This window comes from Lactuca serriola, chromosome 6, assembly GCF_051521515.1.
Source record: "Lactuca serriola cultivar US96UC23 chromosome 6, Lser_US96UC23_V15, whole genome shotgun sequence".
Lineage (NCBI taxonomy): Eukaryota > Viridiplantae > Streptophyta > Magnoliopsida > Asterales > Asteraceae > Lactuca > Lactuca serriola.
In genome coordinates, this window is record NC_136413.1 from 92057054 (window position 1) to 92083482 (window position 26429).

The following is a 26429-nucleotide window of genomic DNA, read 5'->3' on the forward strand; positions in this document are numbered from 1 at the left end:
TAGAGATGTTTCATTTTTAGCAGGTTCAAGTAACAACAGTTGTGGTACCAGAGGAGAAGACAGGAGCATAAAGACTTTGATTATGTTGTTATCTTAGTTGTATTTCCATGTTGTTCTTTTATGTTGAAAATTTATTGTAAACTCGTGATTATTGTCTGGGATATAAAATGTTTTTACTTTTATGAGTTAATAGAATTTCATAAATTTGTAGAAATAATCATGATAATCCCTTATGTTAGATGTTAGGAAATCCGGGCCATTACAATGTTGCTCCATATACTCATACATATCAATTGTTATAATAAGTTTCCCATCATCAAACCATTGCTTATCAAGAGTCTTGGTAAACTCGATTTTCCAACATCTATAGGACCCTAGTACATAAACGAAGTAGTTAGCTGTTAATATCTTCTCAAAACAGTCCGAAACCTCAATAATGCCTCCGTCACAACACTAATTACTTGATCTTGGCCTACAACTTGCTCATGAAACCTATTTGCTTCCTTTTTAATTAGAGGGTAATTGTGGTGGAGTCTAGCGGTGGCTAAAGCTATAGGAAAAGTTGTAGGTGAAAGAATAAAAGGTGAAGGTGAAAAGGAAATAAATAATTTACAGGCTTCATATAATAATCAAAAAGTAAAACAATTGACTAATAAAAATAATAATTTTAAAACATTTAATATATATTTGGAATTGTTAAAATTAAAAGTTTGAAAATGATATTTTAAAAATTAAGAAAGATAAATATGATATTTTAAAAATAAATCGAACAAGTAATATTTTATGAAAATTTTCTTATTATATGTGATCAAGATAATTAGTTTTTGTCAACAATATATTGGAATAATAAAAAACTTTAGTGGAGATGGTGTATAGGGTTGGTAAGAGCAGCACAACATATTTCGCCATTTGTTTCTCCCATTTCCCTGATACTGAGTGACCTTTTACTCATTCTAGCCTATCACCTCAACAACAACACGCCGCCTTGCTGCCAGCACCTCCGTTGACTTTCAACAATCTCCACCATGCAAGCTTCCTTGATTGCCCCAACTCCCCGCCCCACCAGCATTCTCCCATCCACAACTTTCCGACCACTCATCCCAACTACCCATAAACCCTACACATTCTCACCCCGAGCCTCCGCCGCCTCCTCATCCACAACCGAAACAGTCCCACCACCACCACAATCTGTCTCCTCCGTCGACCCATCATCAAAACTCAACAAGTTCAGCTCCAGAATCACCGAACCCAAGTCACAGGGTGGCTCTCAGGCCGTCCTTTACGGCGTAGGTCTTTCCGATGACGACCTTAAAAAACCCCAAATTGGTATTTCATCTGTTTGGTACGAAGGGAATACCTGTAATATGCACTTACTGAAGCTAGCTGAGGCTGTGAAAGAAGGGGTTCAAGATGCTGGCATGATTGGATTCAGGTTCAACACTATTGGGGTTAGTGATGCCATTTCAATGGGTACTAGAGGAATGTGTTATAGTCTTCAATCCAGGGATTTAATTGCTGATAGCATTGAAACTGTTATGTCTGCTCAATGGTATGATGCCAATATCTCCATCCCTGGTTGTGACAAAAATGTAAGTTAACCCTCAATTTCTTTTATACTTCACTATTCTTTTTTTTTTTTTTTTTTTTTTTTTTTTGATTGTTTGTTAAAGAAGCAATCTTTTAAGGGTTTTTGTTACAAATTATGTAAAATACTTGGTGGGAATCTCTTTTCACGTTGAAAGTAAACTCTTTCGATCTTTTTGAGGTTGGTTATGATTTGCTATGGAATCTATCTCAAAAAGTTAACCCCATTTCTTGTTAAAAAAGGCCATTCTCAAGAATCTTGATTGACATATTTATTTCTATTGGTCATTACTAAAATTATGAATCATTTGCTTAAAATCATGGGAAAATGTTTCCTCTATATGACAATGACATGATCAGATACATTCAAATATTTTGTTTTTCAGATGCCAGGTACCATTATGGCAATGGGGCGCTTGAACAGACCAAGTATAATGATCTATGGTGGCACCATTAAGGTCTGATTTGTATAATTTATAAACACTTTCTTTATATAATTTATTCAGTAGGTATATTTTTTTTTTGTTAATTGCTTATGAATATGCATCAAATATTTATAAGGTTTATAAAACTTTCTTGCAGCCTGGTCATTTTCAAGGCCACACATACGATATAGTATCTGCATTTCAGGTATAATTAATGTTTTGCTCATATCTTATTTGCTACTTTATCTAAATAATACTTTTTAATTGTAATAATTTTTTATTTGCTATTATTTTTTTATAGGTTTATGGAGAATATGTAAGTGGTTCCATAACTGATGAACACAGAACAGATGTGCTTCGTGCTTCTTGCCCAGGGGCAGGGGCATGTGGAGGAATGTACACTGCTAACACCATGGCTTCTGCCATTGAGGCAATGGGAATGTCTCTTCCTTACAGGTAGGGTCATTTTCGTAATTTCACACTGTTCTATTTGCAATTTACAGATTCACCATCTGATTTTCTATTTTTGTATTTCCAAAAGCTCGTCAACACCTGCTGAAGATCCGTTGAAGTTGGATGAATGCCGCTTAGCTGGAAAGTATATTCTTGAGTTATTAAAAATGGACTTGAAGCCAAAAGACATAATTACCCCTAGATCAATGCGTAATGCAATGGTTACTGTGATGGCGCTTGGTGGATCCACTAATGCTGTATTACACTTGATTGCCATAGCAAGGTAAAACAGCAAATTGGTTGGATTAATGTTTTCATTGAATTGATTTTGACTTTCATTTCTTCATATTACAACTTTTATTATAGCAATTCAATCCAAATTAAAAGCAAATTTTACTGTTTAATTGCAGATCAGTTGGCTTGAGTTTGACTCTTGATGATTTTCAGAAGGTTAGTGATCAAGTTCCATTTCTTGCGGATCTTAAACCAAGTGGAAAATATGTTATGGAAGATGTACATAAGGTCAGAATCGTAAATTTAAGTTCATTGAGAGACAATTTTAGATTTTTGTTGCATACCCTAAACTTTTTTCTTTATTTCTTTTGAGCTGGATTAGATTGGAGGAACACCTGCAATTCTTCGTTACCTTTTGGAGCTCGGGTATCTAGATGGAGATTGTATTACAGGTTGGCATAATAAAAACAAGTGTTTGACTAATTGACTCTCCCAACAATTGTACTTGACTTTTTATTATAATCTTGTGAAAACACTACAAAACTCTGAAATGTACGAAAATTAAGAATTTTGGAAAAGTTATGGAGATTTATTAGCCAAAAGAACCATCTTTTTTGACGCCATTTATCCAAAACTTTGTATTCTTGCAAAATCAGTGCTTTTTGTTTGCATTTTTTATAAAGTGGTTCGATCTTTTTTCAAGTTTTAAGGAATTTAAGTTGTTTGTTTTTTTTTTTTTTTTTTTTTTTTTTTTTTTTTTTTTTCTGGTTATTTTCAGTCACGGGGAAGACATTGGCAGAAAATGCAAAACTTTTCCCTTCTTTATCCGAAGGGCAGGTGATATATCATAATCTTTTCGATTTACATTCGACTTTTTCTTGAAAATTCATTTCATATAGCAAAGATTTTGTCACTTTTTTCCAGCAAATCATAAAAACACCAGAAAACCCGATAAAGAAAACGGGTCATCTTCAAATATTATATGGAAATCTTGCACCTGAAGGTTCAGTAGCAAAGATCACAGGAAAAGAAGGGTTATATTTCTCTGGTAATTCTCCCATTTTCACATTTTTATTTTTTTGTTTAATTTATGAATAATGATTTGGGAGACTTTTTTCAGGTCCTGCATATGTCTTTGAGGGGGAGGAAGCCATGATTGCAGCCATCTCTGAAGACCCCATGAGTTTTAAGGTAAACTTCTTTGACTCTAATCAAGAAATAACAATGTTTGAATAGGAAAATAAAAGTCAATTAAAGTATAATAATTTAATAGAAAGCAAATGAAAGTAAGATGCTAAACGTATGTTACTATTTCTTGAATTTAGCCCCCTTTTTTTATTTGATTTTTTGAATAAAACCTTGTTTCAGGGGAAAGTGGTTGTTATTAGAGGAGAAGGTCCAAAAGGGGGCCCTGGTATGCCTGAAATGCTGACACCAACAAGTGCAATAATGGGTGCAGGTCTTGGGAAGGTAATTTTTAGGGTTTCATTCAAAATGGCTTAAAAAGTTACTATAATTTTTCTTCTTTCTAACAAATTGTTTTTAAAAGCTGTTTAGATTGTGTAAATTAGTTATATATTGATGAGATAAATTTGTGAAATTTTTGCAGGAATGTGCATTATTAACTGATGGAAGATTTTCAGGTGGTTCACACGGATATGTTGTTGGACACATTTGCCCTGAAGCTCAGGTTTCATCTTTTTTCTTTTTCTAACTTCTAAGTTCTAACCCCATGAAAAATTGCACGTTAACTTAACTACCATCCAATGGGCAATTAGGTAATTTTAACTGCAAAATTTGCCACATAAGCAAAAGTTGGTTATTTTGATTGAATGTAAAGAGTCATTTAAAGGGCAACAACGTAATTTCTGCAGGAAGGTGGTCCAATTGGTCTAGTGAAAAACGGGGATGTAATTACTATAGACATCAGCAAGAGGAGAATGGATGTTGACTTAACTGAAAAAGAGCTGGATGAGAGAAGAAAAGCATGGAAAGCTCCTGCATATAAGGCTGAAAGAGGTGTCCTTTACAAGGTACATTCTGTTTTTTAAGTGAAAAATCCACCCACTTTAAATCTCAAAGTTGATGTAATTCTATGAAATTCATGAAAACATTGATATGAATATGAAAATACATTCAACTTTTTTCATTTCTCAATGGTTGTGTTTATAATAATCATGTAACAATCTTTTTTGTTTTTTACAGTACATCAGGAATGTTCAATCAGCCTCGAAAGGATGTGTAACAGATGAGTCATAGAGGCGAATTGAGATTAGGGAAGAAGATCTAGAGAATTATTCCAACTCCGGCTTATTATTTATCTTTGTGTTACAAACATACTTTTGGTTGTTTTGAGATTTGAAACTAGAGGATCTAGACATTGTGCAATGGTCCTAGTTAGTTGTATGTATCATGTTCATTTCAAATTTTGAAAGCATTAAAAGAAGTCTTATATAATTCCAATAATAATTTATGTAATATTAACTATTATAAGATTCACTATATAAAAATTAAATAACAATTGTATTAAAATATATACCTTTTCAAATTATATCTATAAACATTAGAAACAATTTTTTTTATAAAAATGATATATTTGTTTAGTTATTGCTCACCAACTTATGCAAATGGTTCACTATAACTGAATTTAATTTCAATTGATCATGTTGCTGGTTTAATGGTTAATGATTTATTTAGGTCGGTTTAATTGGTTTTTTGATTTCTAAAATGTTAACCAAAACCGAACCAAACATGGTTCGGTTGGTTGGTTTGTTTTGGTTTTGTTTTCGGTTAAATTCAAATAACAAAAATCAAGATTTCAAGTATATATTTATAAGGCTGGAGGGCGTACCACACTTTAGGCGAAAGGTAGTTGGAAGCACACCTAAAAACACCACACTCTGAGTACGGTAGTCGGAGGTGCAGTAACCCCTTTACGTTTCTTCTCTCTTCACTTGATTGGACGAATGTAAATTTCATATATATATATATATATATATATATATATATATATATATATATATATATATATATATATATATATATATATATATATATATATAGGCTTATGTTATTTTGTTTTTACTAACTATTGTGTGCCAGAATGCATAAATCTGGACCAACGGATGAAATTCATCAATGGACATAATTTGAGAGTGCATGATATTACAATGGGATAACATGTACCATATAATCATACAAATTTTAGCAAAAGGGTATTTTGGACAATTAACTACAATTATAAAAGGAAATTTTCGGATATTTATGGATAATTAATTCTCTTAATTTTAAAAATATGATTTTTTTAATTAATTCAATTTTAATTCTAACATAATTTGTAAAAATAACCGATTTATTCTGTCAGAATATTTTTTTAGTTAGAATGATGCTCTTTCAAAATTTTATTCTATTAGAATATTATTGAATAATAACAAAATTCTGGAATCCGAGGTTGAAAAATAACTACATTCTAACATATTCTGTCAGAATAACATAATGCCAATCATAAACTACTAAATACATTTTGAAAAGAATACACAAAATAAACTACCAAACAATTAATTGTGATTCTTTGAATATTAACAACATTCTGAAAGAATAACAAGTGTAATTCTTAAAAAATAACAACATTCTTAAACATTGAGTGTGATTATTCTTTAATTCATTCTTCAAACCTATCCCATCAGTTCTTCAAGCCATTCTTCACGCCATTTCTATCACAAATTCTGTTAGAATGCAACAACAAAATTCTGTTAGAATACATTATCAACATATAAGTATTAAAATTTTATCAAAATAAAACAGCAAAATTCTAGCAGAATTTATTATCAACATATAAATAATTAACCAAAACCATAATCGGAAGACATGAATAAAAAATTAACAAATTTTTATCATCTCAATTAATTAACAATCAAATGAATAAAAAAAATTAACAGATTTGATACTTCCATGGTCCTGCAAAACAATTTATAATACAACTGAAACAAAGTTGATTCAAGAGTTTTGTTAAACACCTTACTTACAACAAAAACCTTTATGAAGAAACCATTTATATTTGCCAAAAAAATAGTTGAACTTATATAAAAAGATTGGATAGAAAATCCAGAAACCTGATTTAAGCATTTTATCGAGCAGTTGGTATGTAGCATGAAACTTTCTTTAAATTCTCAATAATGACAGCTTATCCCTTAAAATAACAGGATACATAGAATGCTTAAACAAAGCCTACATAAACATATATACTTATACCTAGATTTCACCGGAGAAGAAGAAGCAACGACCACCACCACATCCTCTCCACCTCCTGACCTGCTTCGATCGGAGCAACAACCCCACCCCGCTGCTTCTCCCTTTGTTCTTCGGTCTAGTCACTCATCGGAGATCGATACCTCCTCCTCTCGCTTTCTTTCTCTTATGTTCCCATCGATCAAGGCCTATGAAGATTCGACTTCATCGTTGATTTCTTTGCCCCATCGGAACCCCTCCTGCCCTCTGATCGAACCTCTAGCACATCTCCCCTTCTACGGTAGCCCAAAACCTCCGAAACCCCGCTGAATAGCAGGGACCAATGCTGGGAAAACGAGAGGGAAGATAAATGGCTGTAGACATGATTAGGCAGAATATGGTTTTTGAGAACGTCGTTGGTGATTTTTGAAGCGTGAATATGATTTCCAGAGAAAGAGAAAAAAATCGGCTAGGGTTTTTTTTCAACAGATTTTGACTTTGACATCCCATATTTAAAAGAATAATAAAGAACATATTAATTATCTACCATATTTAAATATGCCAAGATTACTATAATACCCTTAAATGATTTATTTAATAATTTATTATTTCCTGAATTCTTATTGATGCATACAGGCACACAATAGTTGTCAAAAACATTTGAACCTATCTCTCTCTCTCTCTCTCTCTCTCTCTCTCTATATATATATATATATATATATATATATATATATATATATATACACACACACACACACACACTAAAAAGTTATAAAAAATATAGTAAAAGTTATGATTTTTAATTGCCTACAAATGGAATAATATTGATATAAAATACATTTTAAAAAAAGTGAAATAAAAAGTAACCATTTCCTATCTTCTGAAGAATAAAAAAAATAAGGGGAAAATAAAATGACGTTGAGGTGACATATAAAAGGTAAAGTGTGAGTATCCTCATGGGTCTAAGAAACATGAATAGAAAAGGTGAAACTTAAGTACTTAACATTCTTAAAATGCATTCGTTCTCTAACATTGGCGAGTTTATGTGTTATATTGGTGGGTCACTTGACCTATTTTTTTTTAATTATTTTTGTATAACAAATTATTTGAAAGTAAAGATTGTGACCTACCAAAAAAAATGCAAATGAACCATCTTAATATTTTGGTAACAAAAAAGTATAAATTAGATTTTTAAAGTCCACAATCTCTATTTTAATAGCCCAATATCTTTTAATATATAATCAAATATTCATAGCCTAATACAAGCTACGATAAAAAAAACATTAAGTCACAAATCAATCGTTTCACAACACGTTAACCTTTGATTTTCAATTCTTCACAATCGCCGATCCAGTTTGCAACTGTCGGTAAATATTCAACAACTTTATAAAAATTGATTAAATTATGTGAAAATTCTATTTCTAATTCCAATATTGACAAAGACGACTATTCATTATTTAGTTGTAAGTTTAATTGAATTCAATGTTGGATTTCTTTTCTTTTCTTTTTCTTGTTAATATATATTTCATAAGCATCAAAGGCAATGCTATTGAATGTTTGGCAATACTTAGGAGCTGTTTGTTTTTTTGTGAAGAGCTGCGCAACCACATTTGTCTGCGCCGCGCAGACAACGCGCAGACATATGCCCTCGCAGAGTGTTTGTTTTTTGGAAGTGAGCAGACCAAAAAACGTCTGTGCGAGGTCTTCCTGGCGCAGACATGGGCCACTGTCTTCAAAGGTCTTCAGACCTCATTTTAACCAAAAAAAAAAAGACCACCCGTTTTATTTTTTTTTTCTTTCTCTTTTTGCTGAAAATGCATTTTTAATCTTTATGACATGAAATTAAGTTTGAAAAATTAATTTATTTCAACGGCTGCAGACGTTAAAAACAAACAATCTTTTTATTGCAGACTGCAGACATTTGGTCCACCTCTTCTGCCGCAGAGGCTTGCAGATGTGGTCCGCAGACTGCAGACATTTTGGCTTCAAAAAAACAAACAACACTTTAGTGATTTCTTTTATTGTTCAATGAGTTCATAGTAGGTTTTTTTATATTTCAAATTTTCAATATGAATTGATTATTTGATTGTTGTTCATGTGTTTGGTTATTTGATTGTTGATTATAAATTGTTGTTTATTTCAGAAATCAAAATCAAGAATGTCTTTAAAAATAATTTGATTGTTTTTTTGCTTATACAATTCGATACGATTCGAACCCACAACTAGTTTTTTTTAGTCAGTTTTATTTAAATAGTAAATCATATGGTTTTATCTTCTAAGTGATTGATTAAATGATATTGTCATTTTCATTTTGTCCCTTTGTGTTACAAGGGAGCATCTAGGCTGGAAGGAGTCTATCTCTTCTGCCAATGATTTGATTAAGTTTGGTTTTTCCTAAACTTGGAATGAACCAAAAACTCGGTTTCCATCCTGAAAAAAAAATTTATTTCTTTCTAAATTATTGATTTCTATGTCCCATTGCGTCAGCATTCAATTTCTTCCGTTTTCAATTGGTTAACAATTTCATCAAGATGTCTTACGTATCCACTTCAAATTACTTGATTGGACACCTAATATGTTTACATCAATGTTTTGAGAAATTTTAGACTGTAGCTGGAAAGCCAACTCAATTTCAAAAAGTGTTTGTGAAACAGCATTGTTGAGGGTTTTTTTTTTTTTTTTTTTTTTTTTTTTTTTTTTTTTTTTTTATTGAAAAAAACAAAAACGCAACTAACATTCCCTGGGCCCAAGATGATTTTTTTAGTATTTTGTTTGATTTAGTATTTTTCCACACTCCTACAATTGATTCACGTTCTAAAAAATAAGCCAAAATTATTTTGTCAGTGTGCAATTATCATATTTCATATCCTGATATTTTATATGTGACACCCCGACCTTACAGATACTGTCATTTATTCTTAGTATTCTTTAATTCACTAGGATAAAACCTTTTATTTGGTTTAACAAAATTACATAAACGGAAATGCATAAAAGAAAATCTGTTATAACAGCTAATAATACATTCAAAACTTCTATTAAATTAATAACTATTTATTGTGGTACCTACTCATTCTTGAGATACATACATGATCAATACATAAACTTTAAGCATAGTGACTAGTTATGGTTTTGATTATTTAGCATAAACATTTAATGCAAAAATAAACAGTCAATGCATTCTTTCTTGAAACATGTTTAAAAATATTCTTTTGAGATCTCATAGTTACATGTAAGAAACTATCTTCGTGGCCTATATAAGGTTGTCCCATATGATCCGTTTGTAAGATGGTATTTCATACCGTACCCTATTCGATGAGTATTTAAATGATCAAGCTTAACATGTATAAAACTTTCATGCTATCTTGATAATATGCTAAAACATGTCTTTAAAACATTAAGCAATTAAGCATGATAAAATAATATATAACAAATATAGCATATATGTATCCCATTAAATCACATAAGTACTCACTTTTTTTTTTTTTAGCTTTCTAGAGTTTGGAACTTCAATACTTCTAAATATCCAAGTTGCCATCAAGCATTTGAGAGTGTTTTTTGTTTTGAAATTAAGAATAATGCTTACCATTGCTTGCCTTATAGACGTATAAAATGATACTTTAAGGAAAAACTTACATCTAGTGTACTTGTTGTACTTCATCCCCTTAGGCTATGGGGAGTGGCATGTTAGGAGGGGCTAGTGGCGAGGCTAGGTATAAGGAAGGTGAGTCCCCTTATTTTTTTAGTTTATCTAAAATTTCTTTAGGATTTTTTGAGGGACTTATCTTAAAAAAAATTTAGGACCTATCTTACCTATAAAGATCTTTGAATTTGTATAGAAAAATATATATAGAAAAAAAAATGAACCATATGGTTTCTATTCTAGACTCGCCACTGGGAAGGGCTCGCCAAGCCTTGCTATGCTGGCCAAGCACTGCCCCCTAAGAGCACCCGCCACCCGACTAACGAGAGGAGAGAAAGGGTGGATCAATGGCTTCTGATTGGTTCTTGGCTATTGTTTTCCTCCTCCAAAATCATATCTATTAAATTACACATTATCACTCCCTACATTTTTCGTGTTAGACACGCTAAGCCTATGTGGCATAAAAAAACTAAAAAAATCTATGTGACAATGTGCTAGAAGTATTACTACTCACTCCAACCTTAGAAGCTTACACCTCAAGCTTCTAGCTCTTTTGTGTCATCTTCTAGCTTAATCTAACCACTTTAGAAGTTTACACCTCTGAGTACTTGTTTCTTTCTGTCTCTTTAAGAGTTTCCACTTCATGCTTCTAGCTTAACTTAGAGGTGTTTGAGATTGCTTTTCAAAACAACTTATTGACTTATTACTGCACATTTCATAATCGCTTTTCTTTTAGCTTAAAAAAACATTTTTTAGAAAACATATAAAACTTGGCTTTTTGAAATTGCTTTTGACTTTTTGACCAAAATAACTTCAAAAATAAGTTTTTAAACCAACACTTTTTAGTTGACTTATTGATTTTTTCACTCAAACCTTTTTAAAAAACTCTTTTTACCGCCACTATAAGTCAATAAACACTTTTATCTAAAAATGTTTTTAAAGTTCAAAAAAACATTCCCAAACACCTCCTTAGTCACTAAAATTCCGAACAACTCTTATCTTGTACAACCTATATATAAGTTTACATGGTTACTCTCTTTGTCTATGTTTTATGCTGTAGTTGTAGTTATTGTAAGCATCTTCGTAAGCATGATGTCGACATATAGTAAACTATTTGTGTGCTTGTTAATTTAGTTTTAACTTCTCTTTAAAATAAAATTTGTATTAGTTTTTCATAACAAATATTTCTGAAACGTTTCCCATTTTTGTCTATCCTAATGTCAATTAAAGTTATTATTATGTAGATATTCTGAAATGTTTCCCATTTTTGTCGGTGTCCTTTTAGCCGATATCAACATTTAAAATGCAAACAGAACTATAATCCTCCCTAATAAATGAAAATAATTTTGTCACTTGTAATCCTCTTATGCATTATGCTACATGTCATTTTATGGTAATTTTAGATTAAATTATATTCACGTGTCATTTTATGATTTTTTTTATTTTATTAAATTTCATATAATACTTAAATGCAATAATAAATGTATATCCAATTCATTAATGCAACTTTCCTTATAATTTCTAAATTTTAAATTGAATCAAATTATTTTAGTTGTTTATTTATTTAAATTTTTAGTTTAATTTAAAAGATAAATAAACACTTTTATTTTAATAATTAAATATTTTACTTTTTTCTTATAAATTTAAATTTTTTAAATTTATCTTTTAAATATTAAAAGATAAGTCGAGGAATTAATATTAGAATATATACTCATTTCTATGGGTACATGTGAAATTTCGTTTCTCTCCTTCAGAAGAAAAGAAGGTTTATAACTTCAGTAAATCAATTTTCAAGAAGATTATATCTGCGGAAGAATGGAGTTTAAGTACACTTAGGGAAAGAGATTTCCACCACCCTGAACAAAAAATTATAATAAAATTATAATTTCTGGGATTATATTGATAGCTTTTATAAAGCTTTCCTATATGAGAATCTAAAAAAGAAACATTCTTGGTTCTTCAAAATTTGTGATCATGTTTATAAACAATGACTATCAAATTGGTTTAGCAATGGTGGATCTCATATGGTCCCAATATTCAAATTCTTCTGAAACAATTCAAATCTTTATATGTGGAATGGCTAAATGTAACACAAATTTAATGAGACAATTTCTCATTCTATTAGTGGAAAACAAGTAATACCTTCTTTACACTTTTTTTTATGAATTTTCTATACCTTGGATTTGGAAATGGATTCCAAAAGTAGATTATAGTCCTAATAATTTTCCATATTTGTAAAGATATCTTACGAAGTTTTGGCAAAAATGTTACAAAAAGATCAAACCCCAAATGAGATCAATGCTAGACAAACGATTGATAATATCAATCAAGCAATTTTAAAGTATAAATCTCAAAAGGAATATTTGTCTCATAAGGAGCAATCCACCAAAGTTCCAGCCCTTATGAAATAATTATTAACTCCATAAAAGCCCATGGAAATCCCTTCCCATCCAAAGATGACATAATCAAGACATATTTCCGACAAATGAAGGAAGACCTGTTTCAAAATTTCAATCAATAGAATCACACAACTCAATGCTCTCAACAGAAAATAATTATAATTATTTGGTAGGAGAATCTCAGCCGATTGATGATGAGGATGAAATTATTGAAGATTTCATTGTAGAAGATGCCTTCTCCACTCTTGAAGACATAATGATGCAGAAACTACAGAAGAACATATAACATTCATAGAGACTATACAGTGGAATTCCTAAACTCGTTAATATCTACTGTTTACTTTAATAAAGTAACAATTATGAAGGAGAATTAAGACAATAATACATAGCCAGTTATTGTCAGATGTCAAACCACACTCATGATTGCGCTCAAATTTTGTATTCCAGTAATATGTAAATTTTAATTTAAATTTCATGTTCGGGCCTATATTAAGATGTATATGTTTATGTTTGAGACAAATTCCTTCTTATGCTTCTTCTCATCCTACACTCTCTTGTAAAACATTCAAGTTAATAAAATAAGCTTTGCAATATTCGGGTGCCTCCTTCCTACTGTGTTCCTTCTATAATATAATATCATAAGTCTTCTTTATTTATATTTTGTTATCGTTTGTATTAGCCTAATGATAGGCTATTACTTTTAAAATGTTAAATAATTTTATGGAATTATAGCTTAATTAGTTTCTTAGAAACCAATGTATCATATAATCATTTACCAATGTATCATATAATCATTTGACATACAAAAATCTAGGCTAATAATAGGTAATTTAAATTGAAACATTATTTAACCATTAGTTGCAGTGTTGCCCGTTTTATTAGTCATGGTTTGGCGTTTTTAGGGCTGTTTGCCTTTGACTCGGTTTTCGGTTTTCCAATGTTTCCGTTTGATTATCTGTAATTCTAAATTATCTTATTTATGACTGTATTTTAACATAATTATTTGGTACCCCTGGAAACCATTATAATCTTTTGACCAATGTCAACATTTTATTAAAATGCAAAAGCAGCTATAATACTACAATAGACAAACACTGAAGCACAGTTGATGAATTCACATAAGCAAAGAGATAAACTGGTTCAAATTTTCAAGAAATACAATACAATGTGAAAATCATACGAAACAGAACAAACAAGTGACTTCCGATAGGCTAGCCACCCTTGCACCCTTATTCCTGTAAAATCCCATTTTCAATAATACACTATTCTTTCTCATGTAACAACAGATGAAACAAAAGGCAATGATGATCTACTTGGCATAACAAACATCATCACATGAGTCCCCTCTCTCAAAAACAGCAGCCGCACCCATCCCTGTTCCAATGCACATCGACACTACACCAAACCTACAGTCCCTCCCACGCTTCTTCATTTCATGCAACAGAGTCGCAACACAGCGCGCTCCTACAAATAGTAATCATTCACCATTAATTTTTTTTTTTTTTTTGGGATTATAATTCACTTCAATGACATAAAGAGTGAAAGTGCGTTTGTTGTGGTTTACCTGTTGCACCCAAAGGATGTCCAATGGCCATTGCGCCTCCATTCACATTGATCTTTTGTGGGTCAAGCTCAAGCTTCTTTTGGCAATATAAATATTGTGAAGCAAATGCCTTCACCAAAATAAACAAAATATATATTAATTGTTTCTCCACTCACATCTTTTATAACAAAAAAGAAAATGAAAAATTATTATTACCTCATTGATCTCAAAAAGATCAATGTCTTCCAATTGTAGACCAGCAGCCTTGACTGCAGCTGGAATCGCAACAGCTGGGCCAATTCCCATAATCGCTGGTGGTACACCAACAGCAGCAAATGTCCTACAATCAATCCAACAACAAAAAAAGGACTTATTAATTCCAAGGGCATTTTCGTCTTTTTGGACAGACAATATATCAAGAGCAAGTGTCTGTCCCATAGTGTTAGTCTCGGTGAGACTGTTGACAGTCTAATGCATGTCAAACACAGTACATCAGTATCAGTGTCGGTCTCGGTCAAACTGTTGACAGTCTGATGCATGTCAATCACAGTATAACATGTTCTGTTCTATAACAAATGGGGCCCACGTACCTAAATACACCAAGGATTGGCAAACCCTTTTGAACAGCAAGGCTTCTCTTCATTAATAGAACAGCTCCAGCACCATCACTAACTTGGCTGGAAGTTCCAGCAGTGGTGGACCCATCTTTCTTGAAAACAGGTTTTAATTTTGCAAGATCTGCCAAACTTACCCCTGGCCGGATCCCATCATCAACAGAGATAGTTACAGGTGTCTCATCTCCAGTTTTTGGGTCAACGATCTTTTCACCGAAAAAAAACAAAAAAAATAAAAAGTTGAAAGAAAAAGGAAATACAAAAAGTGGAAGACATTTTCATTTTTTCACCTTGGTTGGAATTGGAATGATCTCGTCCTTGAATCTTCCAGCAGCAGTTGCAGCAGCAGCCTTTCTATGGGACTCGACCTATTCATTATCAAAAAAAAAAAATTTAAATAAAAATTACATTTACAAGAAAGATAAAACATAATAAATTAATTTAACTTACTGCAGCCTGATCTTGTTCCTGTCTTGTTACTTTAAAGCGTTGGGCCACATTTTCTGATGTGATTCCCATTGGAAGAAGACAATCTTGGGCTTGTGCCATGGTTTTCACCTGGTGCGATCAAGGGGCAAAATGGTCAAAAACTGAAACTTTTATATTTTTTTATTATTAAAAAAGAGGGAGAAAAATGTTAATACTTTTGGGTTAACGGATCCTTCCCAAGCCATAGGATTGGTGGTCATAGATTCAAGCCCAGCACCAATACCTATTCATATATAAAATTAATTCAAATGGTGTGAAAATTAATTTATTAAGTATAATAAGAAAAAAATAAGTACTCACCGATTTCATAGAATCCAGCTTTAATAGCTGCAGCTACATCAGCTACTGCCTGAAGACCTGAGGAACACTGTCTGTTGACAGTCCTAATTGGAACAGTTTCTGAAAAAAAAAAAAAAGTAAATCATTATATTTATTGGACAATCATGTTAAAGGAATTAGAGTATTGTGGACATGGAATGGAAAGTATGGAATGGAATCCTGAATTCCATTCATACCAGGAAAGCCGGCATAGAAAGCAGCCATCCTGCATTCACTTGCTCTTTGGGAGCCTGGTCCCAATACTGATCCAACAACAATGTCTCCAACTTCAGCTGGATTAATATTTGTTTTTTCTATCAATGCCTGAGAAATTACAAGGAAACAATGTAAAAGCTGTACAAGATTTTTTAAAATGAATAATAAGACACAAGTTGAAAGGATTTTACCTTCAAAACTGGGGCAAGTATATCATCAGGATAGGTATCCTTGAATCCACCCCTCTTTGATTTGCAAAGAGGGGATCGGTATGCACTGCATAAATCATCAAAATAAGGAAAAAAAGATTACTGACAGAAAGTTGCTGCCTGTGGGTATATTAACATAAAACTACAGCAAGAAACTTGGAAAGAAAGAATATTCAACAGATGTTACTTACGCTACAATTACTACATCATCCCCAAAAACTTGACTCCTTTGATATGCAGCACTATCACCTGCTGCACAGACTGATGCCTGATTTCAAATTACAAACATTAACCACAGTATTGAGGAGAGAATAAACATGACAAGATGAATACTCGTAAAAACATGTAAAATAGACAACATTTGTTCAATTTCAACAAAATCAAGCCAATATGGTGGCACCTAAGGCGATCCATTAGTTTACAAATTCATGAAAAGAAAACATAACAAAATAGCACAAGATGTAAGCATTTAGGCCACATCGAAATACCTTGTTTTAGAACATAACCAAATAAGGACCTATTCTGATCCCAAATTATCCAGGAGATATGCAGGGGATAACTATTGGATGTGATTTTACAACAATCATTTCATCAAAACAAGTTTGAGAGGGCAAAATGAAACGATTACACAGATAAAAATCAATGAAATTGTGAGGAGTTTATGCTAATTCTGAGGTTCTGGGAAGTAAAAGTCATACTTCCACATGGTCCTATGCTCTTCCCTATGTCCTATCCTATATTCAACACTTTTGGTACATCTTCAAACCCCCATCATGGCAAAAATATTCTCTTATTGTACTTTCATTTGAGCTAACTTATTATATATTGATGATTTATCTATTATCAAGCATCTATGCAAAAAATTATCTCTAAAGGTGATCCCAAACTACATCGAAAAAAGCATCAATTTTGATTCCAAATTTTGATTGTGATACTTGCAACAGCAACAACAACCTATCACAAAGCTAACTGGAGAGGCCAAATTAAAAACCTTTGTAGTGAAATTATAAAGGGATCAAGCACCATGTAGTTCTGGGATACAAAAGTCAATACTTCCACATGCCCCTAATCCCTATGCTCGTCCCCACAAGCAATACCTAGAAGCTCAAATTTCTATTCAACACTTTTTTCCGATGCCTCTTCTAAGCTTCGTGGTTGTACAAGTGTTCCTTTTGGTACTCTCATTTCAAGTAACTTACTATAATTTGCTTTAGCTATTATCAAGCATCTGTGGTGGAAAATATTATCCCCAAGACATATTTGTACTTGGTACGAACTGAGGAAACAGGAAAAATAAAAGAATGTCTTGGATCAATCAGGGTACGAACTGAAGAATGTCCATATGATGCCGGTATATAAGGCAATACCTCCGACAACATAACGAATTTTAATTTTAGCAGATCAAAGTCTAATAAATTAGTCAACTGTATAAATCTTTGTGCAACAAAGATCAAATCAGGTTAAAACGATCATAAAACGCATGATATCATGTACGAAACCTAACTTCACGGTGATAATTTTTTTTTCTTCTTCTTCAGCATCTGAATAAATCAGCACGATCAAATTACTCATATACAGATGTAACTTAAGAATTAAGAAAGAACGGATCGAGTCAAACACTAGAGGCATGAAAACAGTTCATTGATTAAAACTAGAATTGAACTTACGGAAATTGAAGAATCGAGATTTTCCAAGGATGAAGAGGTAGAAGACGGACGAAGATGCTCCAGCAGAACTCTTTGTCTCTCGATTGCTCTATCCATTTTCTCTACGAAAACAAAAATAGGTTGCTTGCGCGTTTGAATTGATTAACCGTAGAAGCAACGATGTGCAGCTACGCTATTGGTATTTATAGAGAGAAGGAGAAATTAATTTATGAGTGTGTAAAGGTTGAACATTGGGATGTGTGATGCTTATCGTTTGAGGCGTTATATGGCGGTGTCTCTCGCATGTCAATTTCATAGCAGATGATATTTTAAATAATTGACCATTGCGATATGGGAGTTTTTCAATAAGTTTTTTTTAGTTTTATGTTTTCATTATATAAATAAATTAAATAAAAAATTTTATAAATATAACAAACTTTCATTTGTAAAGTTGTTTTTTTATAAAGTTTATTTATGGGTTTTACTAGAGATGCATAAATAAGTGTCCGACCCGACCCAGATTAATGAGTGGTCAATAAGGCGTGGATCGAGCCCACATACTTTATTTGAGCACAAGGTTGTCTTGGGTCAAAAGACATGAACCACTTAGAGCAACTCCAATGAAAGTTGTTTTTTTTATAAAGGTTATTTATGAGTTTTACTAGAGATGGATAACTAAGTGTCCGATCCGATCCAGATCAATGATTGGTCAATAAGGCGTGGATCGAGCCCACATGCTTTATTTGGGCACCGGGCTGTCTTGGGTCAAAAAAATGAGCTACTTAGAGCAATTCCACTAGACCTGCAAACTTGTGTTTTGCAGGTTCAATTTGTTCCAATGGACTTCTAAACTTGCCGTCAATTTTATGTGGTGCTATAGGAAATCAACAAATTTGTGTGGAACTATTCATCACCACTAAACATATATATACATTATATTATTACATATATTTATTTTTAACACTTATTTAATAATAAGAAAACTTTGCTTTTATAATTATAATATTAAAATATTTTTTTAATGTTAATTTTTAGTGTGTGGTTGGACTTGAAAATGGTTTTTGTGAGTTTTTTTTGCATAAAAATAGTGTGATTTATAATGCTAGCCTTGGAGTTGGTCTTAGGCATTTCATTTTTTTCAATGTTTTTAAAGTAACAAAGTTACAACAATATATATTAGTAAAAAAAACATGAACTATTTTAGACATTTCATTTTTTTTTTAATGTTTTTTAAAGTAACAAATTATATATATATATATATATATATATATATATATATATATATATATATATATATATTTTATATTTTCTTCATATTTATCACTTATAACAATTTCAATGGGTAGGAAGATAAACAAGAAGAAATATGGTTTGTCAGTAACTTTATAATCATTAGTTAAAATTAATATATGCATCGATTTGAATATCCAAAGTCAACATTTATATGTATAGATATTTAATAACATCATGATTTTGTATGATACAATATACATTTGAATATAGTTAAAAAGAAAAAAAACACACACATACAACCATAGAAATGACATTGTTATATGACAAATTAAAATTTAAGATGATTTAAAAAATATACATAAACACAATAAAATCAATTACAAATTAAAATGGTGAATGAAGTATGATTTACTAAAATAAATAAAATATCATATAAAAAAATAAAAGTTTTACAAATTGTTTATAAATTTCTATAAACTTCTTTATCACACATTGTAAGTTTTGTTTGTAAGTATATCATCATTATTTAAATTAACAATTTTAATCATTCTCTACTTTAAACTCTAAATAAAATAATATGTTATTAGTCACGTGTAAAAACAAGATCTTTTATAAATTTCTTAAGATTTTTAATAATTTCTTACAACATTTTTATGATATTTTTTTCCTATATTATTTTAAACTTTGCTTATATATTTTTTTTAATTTTGTTTTTTTATACTTTCACATAATTTTAATACAAGTTATTTTAAACCAAATATTTTCTAATGTTTTAAATTTTTCTAACAAGTTTTTAATTTTTAATTTTTTTAAACATTTTCATACAACTTTTTTTATAACTTTCATACAGTTTGTAACATCCCAAAAATAGTGATAAAATTTTCATTTTTATTTTAATAAAAAACCATCAAGTATTCATAAGAAACCAACCAAAGTATGTCAAATAAGAGTTATTATCAGAATACAAATTCAAATCATAAAGAAAATACGAAACACGGGTGATCAAGTCGGGCCCTTCCATTTCTTACTGGATGTACCTGAAACCACAAACAATCTGTAAGCACAAAGTTTAGTAAACTTCCCAAAATACTATATGCAACATACATATAATATAACATGTGGCTATATCAGGTCCGTATCAACCATCGGGTTTGTATCAACCCAAAATAACAGCAAATAACTGTGTCGGGTCCAAATAAACCCCCGGGTTCGTATCAACCCTGAGTCCATAATGACACCGAGCCCAGATTAGCTCCATAAATAAATCATACAATCACATCAGTCAAAATCATACAACAACATGCATTCTACTCATACAATACAGCGGGCCGACCTTGGTGCCTTCGACCCACTTAAGGTGGTAATAAGACTCACCTCATAGACAGACGAAAAGCTGAAACAACATGCTGCTCTAAAAACCACGTTATTGGTCACCTTTACAAATAACAGTGACCAAAACTCATATTACAACTCAAAATACCCAAAAATACCCTTAGGTCAAACTTAGTCAAATCTTGGTCAAAGTCAATGTCATACCCCGAAACCGATGGCGGAAACGTTCCGGGGCGGAGGACGTCATGTAAAGTATCACAACCAATGTACATAACAAGCATAGTAAACACAACCATTACATTACATAGGAATATTTACATTTGTTTGAAAGCAAGAAAAATACATGTTTTATCTATACATCAATATAACAAAAGTAAAGACGTGACTTCTATACGCTCCGTCTTCTCCAAAAGATCGCGGGATACCTGTCTAACGAGAACCTGAGAATACAAGCAGTTTTAAAAATATCAGCATAAAGTTGGTGAGTTCATAAGCACGTTTGAAAGGATAACCGGTTATTTAATCTTGTGATAAATACTTCATTTCCTTTGATAAAGATTTCTGCAATATCGAAAACCATTGTTACTGAGTTATGAAATACATAAGCATGTTTTCCTAGAAAATCCCATATTTTCTAACATGTAAGTCGATTTCCATAAGATAAGAAAAACCCTAACTAATCACCAGCAAGTTAAGAAAACCATAAGTTAAGATCCCTGGAATACCCTTCAGTACGAAAGTAGGTAATTGTAATACATAAAACTATAGATTAAGAACCCTAGAATACCCTCCAGTACGAAAATAGGTAGTTTTAATACATAAAACTATAGATTAAGAACCCTGGAATACCCTCCAGTACGAAAGTAGGTAGTTTTAATACATAAAACTATAGATTAAGAACCCTAGAATACCCTACAGTACGAAAGTAGGTAGTTTTAATACATAAAACTATAGATTAAGAACTCTGGAATACCCTCCAGTACGAAAGTAGGTAGTTTTAATACATAAAACTATAGATTAAGAACCCTGGAATACCCTCCGGTACGAAAGTAGGTAGTTTTAATACATAAAACCATAGATTAAGAACCCTAGAATACCCTCCAATACGAAAGTAGGTAGTTTTAATACATAAAACTATAGATTAAGAACCCTGGAATACCCTCCAGTTCGAAAGTAGGTAGTTTTAATACATAAAACTATAGATTAAGAACCCTGGAATACCCTCCAGTACGAAAGTAGGTAGTTTTAATACATAAAACTATAGATTAAGAACTCTGGAATACCCTCCAGTACGAAAGTAGGTAGTCTTATTACATAAATAAGACTATAGAAGAAAGAAAGAAATCCGTGAATAAAACTAATTAATTTAATACGTATTGTGAGTTGTATAACCAAACTAATTTGACCCGTGACCTCCTTGACGTTCTTCAAGCGTCGTTCGATTCCAAAATTTGTCACCCCAGGCGTGCCTGCCTAACTGTAGCTAGCAGTTAAGGTGTGGGATTGTCAGTCCCGAATAGATCTATCCACAAATTTCACGTTCTCCCTCTAGGAGACTCTGGTTATACTTCCGGAGAGGATTTACTGGTACCCCGAAGGGTATAACGAAGACAGTCTCACAAGCTAGTATTAACTGATTCACAGGATAATAGACCGTTCTCGAGTTTCGAAATCATTTGGAACAAAGTAGAGTATAAATAATCAAATACGAGATAATTATTTAACAAGATACTCTAGGTTAAACATGGATAAACTAAATCAGACATAGTTTATATTGAATTTGCATGAATCTGAATCCGTAAAACAAGTAATAAAGATCCCAAATTATTCCCATAATAATTTGAATGATTTTATAAGTCCCCACGCTATTTTGAAAACTATGTAATTATATTCAGAAAACGTCCCTTATGCTCCGCATATTACAAAAGGGATAAAGTATCTAGAGTTTGTCAGAAATTCATATAATTACATCAGTTTTAAGTTTCGAAAACCTTTATGATTTGCTTGTATTCCCCCCCCCCCTTGAAAACATGAAAAACTCGAAAAAGTGTAGGGGTATGAACTCACCAGACGAGAAATGTGCCGGTTAGGATGCTAAGTATCAGTTTAAGGCTTGAACACGCGCGAGGTTCCTATGTAACATGAGGAGATACATAATTGTATCTAATTAGACTTTGAACTACTAATTAAGTAATATAATACACTCCGAGACGCGAAAACACTTTATTTCAAGTGTTAGGAATGATATGGGTTGCGTCTAAGGGGGGTGTAGGGCCTAGATATGGAGTTTGCTCTTCAAGAGTAAACTCTTAGAAGAGATTATGGCCCATAGACCATATCCCCATGAGTTTACGGCCGTAAACTCATTGGTGGTGTGTTCTTGGATGATTAAAGGCCTTATAACACTTGTGGAATTAGGCTAGGTTCAATTCTAGGGCATAGGAAGTGATTAAATCACCAAATGGACCATTTATGGGAGTTTACGGCTGTAAACTGTTACTTGTCCCTTCCTTTTGTGTTTTGGTGGTTCTAGGTTAAGCCCATATGATTCTAGTCCAATATACAAGCCATAGAAGGAAGTTAGGGCATCATTTGACCTCTTTAGAGGAGTTTACGGCCAAGGAACCAATCCTAAGGGGGTTTACGTCCGTAATCTACTAAGGACATGGTTTCCTTGATGTTTAGTGTCCCTACTTCGATGGTGGTTGGTTCTAGACATTATTCCAAGCCATAGGAGGTGTTTAAGGGGCAATCTAACACCTTAAATGGTGTTTACGGTCTATGAATGAGTGTTTACGGTCCAAGAATGTTCTTGGTCCGTAAGCTCATGTTTACTCCCCAAATGACAAGATTTTGGTGTTCTAGGTCCATTCATGCAAGCCCTTAAGTCATAGATAAGCACTAGAAGTGATTTTGGAGGGTTTTGGGGCTTCAAAACCCCATTTAAGGGTGTTTACGGTTTGGGGTTGTTCCTGGGCCGTAAACACAAGTTTTTGATACTTTTGGATGATTTAAACATGGATTTTCATGCTAAACAAGCTAAACTATAAGCTAGGATAGATCAATTACCAATTTAGAGCTTGAAAAGGGGTGTTTTTGGATCAAGCTTGGCTTGTAGAGAGAGAGAGAGTGTGTGTTAAGAGAGTGGAAAAGCTTCAAATGAAGTCCACTCACCCTTATATAGGGTTTGAGTTGGTGGCCCGGTGGAAATCTACCCGATACTGACGTTAAACGGAGCTTATGGTCGTACCCGATTAAATTGTCGTAACCCGACTTAGTTGTAACTAAAAATCTTCCAAATGAATAATGGGGGTGTTTTCACATGTTTCTAATGCATTTGGACACTCATGAAGTCATAGTAAAAGTCTCAATTTAAATAACCTAATTCAAAAGTTAACGGAAAATGTTAATAAAAACTAGTTTATTAACGGAAAAAGAGGTTACAATGACAGGATAAATTTCAGGTTGTCACAGTTAACGGTCAAGATGGACCCTCCACGTCGTGGCCTTTAAACAAAAAAAAAACAGACGCATATCCCTTAGTTGCCACGTCGTGACAGATTAGGTCACGCCGTGGGAACGAGATCCAAAACATCTTAATGAGTTAAGTTGAATCCTCCAATTGCAAAGGTTCCAACATCTATATCTGATCATTTCTAATGTCCAAAAGGGGTAAAGTTGCCACCTTTATCACCTGAGATCCATCAAGAGGTTTAGATCTTAAGTCTTAGATCCAAAAAGGCTAAAGGATTGTAATGACTTATCAAGAACCACTTAATCCCTTGAGTCTCAAGCTCATTTGCTCCAGAAGAGATTATAACACCGAAACCATCCTAAAGTTTGATGCTTTTTAGACTTGCATGTCCAATTCAAGTCTTGGACTCAACTTAGGTCAAAAATGGGATTTTATGACCACAAGATCCAAACCAGGAACTACTCCTAATGATCCAGAGATTCATAATGTTGCAACCTTTATGAAGTCTCTCCATCCCATCTAACAAGGTCAAGAAGGAATAAGACAAAATACAAGATCTAACATTCTATAAACATAAAATTTGGAACTTGGGGACTTACAAGAGTCCAAAAGATGTAAAATAATATGGTGAGAAGAGTTCCCTTGCTAAATCCAAGTCAAGAAGTCATCTCATTCTTCTTCTAATCTCCAAAAATCAACACAAAAAGCTTAGAGAGCAACAATGGGAGTTAGAGTTTGCTTGGAGGCTGAGAGAGTGTGACGGAGGATGAGGGTGAACAACCCTAGCCATCACATTCCCTTAAATAGGGTGCAAACCCCGAAAATTAGGGTTTCTCATTAAACGGCTGCTGCATCGTGGCTATAGGTTGCCACGCCGTGGTGGTCATTTAAAATTCGTGACACATCAACCCTGACCATGTCGTGGGATGCATTCACAACGGTGTGGTACGCCTAAAATCCAAAATTCATAAATTTTAAATACCTCCAAGGATCCGGACATTACACAATTATTTTTAAACTTTCTTTTACAACATTTTTAAAGTGTTTCACATATTTTGTATGACAAATTAATACTTTTTTTTTATAAAATTTTAAAATACTTTTGTTAAATATTAGTTTAAAACATTATATTAAAAAAAGTTAAAAGTTTATAAACTTCTAATTAAAAATATTAAAAAGTTGTAAAAATTTTAAAACATTTACATTATATAGATTTTTTTGTATTTTTATTTGCTACTTAATATTTTCTTTTTACCTTTTTAAAAGACCCTTCATACTTATCGTTCATATTTAATTTTATTGTTAGATACTGTTTACTTTAAAAATGTTGTATATGCTTGAAAGGTCTAGTATGCTCAAGAGTCATATTAAAGTGATATTGCTAATTAACATATGATACTAATGAGTCACACTAATAATAACTTGATATAATTGATTATTTATTAGAAATTGATTTTAATAAATATTTTATAAAACACTTATAATTAAATTGGAAATTATTTATTTCATAGAAATTATAGTTTTCATTAGCAATTAACATTATATTATTTTATATGGTATTAATTAATAAGTCATGCACAACTTTTTGGAGTAGTTGAAACCCTTTTGTCTTTTACTCAAAAGACAAAGTTTATATTTTATAAAACTCGAGTTTATAAAATTTAAACTAACTCTTCTTTTTATACATATAATTTTGAAAATTAAAGGAAAAGAAAGGAGTCATTGGCATTCTATTAGTTTATTCAAAAGAAATGAAGCATGAGAGACATGTTTATAACATGGGGACATATGTGCTTAAAGTGTTAAGACTTAATGGTTAATACTTTCACTTTATGCATATAAATAAGAGGCTTGTATTCTTGAATGACTTGCTTTATTCCTCCCTCTTAAAACCGTAACCTCTTTAGAGGAGGTTACTCTCTCCCTTTTGTTCTTCTTTTCTTTAAGAATAGTTGCATCTTCATGCATTCTTTAAGTTCATATTGGTTATGAACTTAAACCTTAAGGGTTTAAGAGTTTATGGACTAGCATCTACATCAAGTTGAGTTATTATTGGTGTCTTAAAGGTTCCACATTCTTCATCAACTTCTAAGACTCCCAAGAGGACCCAAAGAACTACAAAGGTTGTTATTTCTTCACCTCTTCTTTGGTTGGTATTTTAACATTTCTATAACTTGCAAGAAGATCCTTGGTGGGTATAAATTGTTTATGTTATTTCAAAATTATTAAGTCTTCCGTTGCTATATTTTTCTAGTTCATGAAACTATTTTTGAACTAAAATTCAACAATTTATATCAGAGCCACCTTGCAAGTTTGGTTAGATATTTTGATTTTTGGAAATCTTAGTTTTTGGAGAATATAGATAACTTGTTTTTGTATAAAATAAGTTCAT

At 32.0% G+C, this 26429-nt stretch overlaps 2 protein-coding genes across 2 annotated transcripts; one reads left to right on the forward strand and one right to left on the reverse strand.

Annotated features, from left to right (window-relative positions):
- The first annotated feature begins 870 nt into the window (after positions 1–870).
- LOC145056514 (dehydratase family) lies at positions 871–5174 on the forward strand. The gene is made up of 14 exons (XM_079004206.1): positions 871–1589; positions 1971–2042; positions 2167–2214; positions 2311–2465; positions 2551–2745; positions 2873–2984; positions 3079–3148; positions 3475–3533; positions 3621–3744; positions 3817–3887; positions 4065–4166; positions 4306–4386; positions 4571–4729; positions 4902–5174. The coding sequence occupies exons 1-14, from the start codon at positions 1026–1028 to the stop codon at positions 4953–4955; spliced, it is 1866 nt and encodes a 621-aa protein (XP_078860332.1). The 5' UTR covers positions 871–1025; the 3' UTR covers positions 4956–5174.
- Positions 5175–14052: 8878 nt separating this feature from the next.
- PKT3 (peroxisomal 3-ketoacyl-CoA thiolase 3) lies at positions 14053–18243 on the reverse strand. The gene is made up of 12 exons (XM_079004207.1): positions 18019–18243; positions 16543–16619; positions 16334–16418; positions 16124–16250; positions 15909–16007; positions 15764–15831; positions 15570–15677; positions 15410–15487; positions 15096–15325; positions 14722–14845; positions 14527–14635; positions 14053–14426 (listed from the first exon to the last, which is right to left on the reverse strand). Exons 1-12 carry the CDS (start codon positions 18112–18114, stop codon positions 14272–14274), a joined length of 1356 nt encoding a protein of 451 aa, XP_078860333.1. The 5' UTR covers positions 18115–18243; the 3' UTR covers positions 14053–14271.
- Between the last annotated feature and the right edge of the window lie 8186 nt (positions 18244–26429).

Bases quoted from the DNA above. Each gene is read 5' to 3' on its own strand.
- LOC145056514 (XM_079004206.1), top strand. From the start codon at position 1,026: ATGCAAGCTTCCTTGATTGCCCCAACTCCCCGCCCCACCAGCATTCTC. The intron at 2,746-2,872 runs GTAAAACAGCAA...GTTTAATTGCAG, and splicing joins CACTTGATTGCCATAGCAAG to ATCAGTTGGCTTGAGTTTGA. The intron at 4,167-4,305 runs GTAATTTTTAGG...AAATTTTTGCAG, and splicing joins TGGGTGCAGGTCTTGGGAAG to GAATGTGCATTATTAACTGA.
- PKT3 (XM_079004207.1), bottom strand. From the start codon at position 18,114: ATGGATAGAGCAATCGAGAGACAAAGAGTTCTGCTGGAGCATCTTCGT. The intron at 16,251-16,333 runs GTAAAATCCTTT...GTAATTTCTCAG, and splicing joins TACTTGCCCCAGTTTTGAAG to GCATTGATAGAAAAAACAAA. The intron at 16,008-16,123 runs GTATGAATGGAA...TTTTTTTTTCAG, and splicing joins TTTCTATGCCGGCTTTCCTG to AAACTGTTCCAATTAGGACT.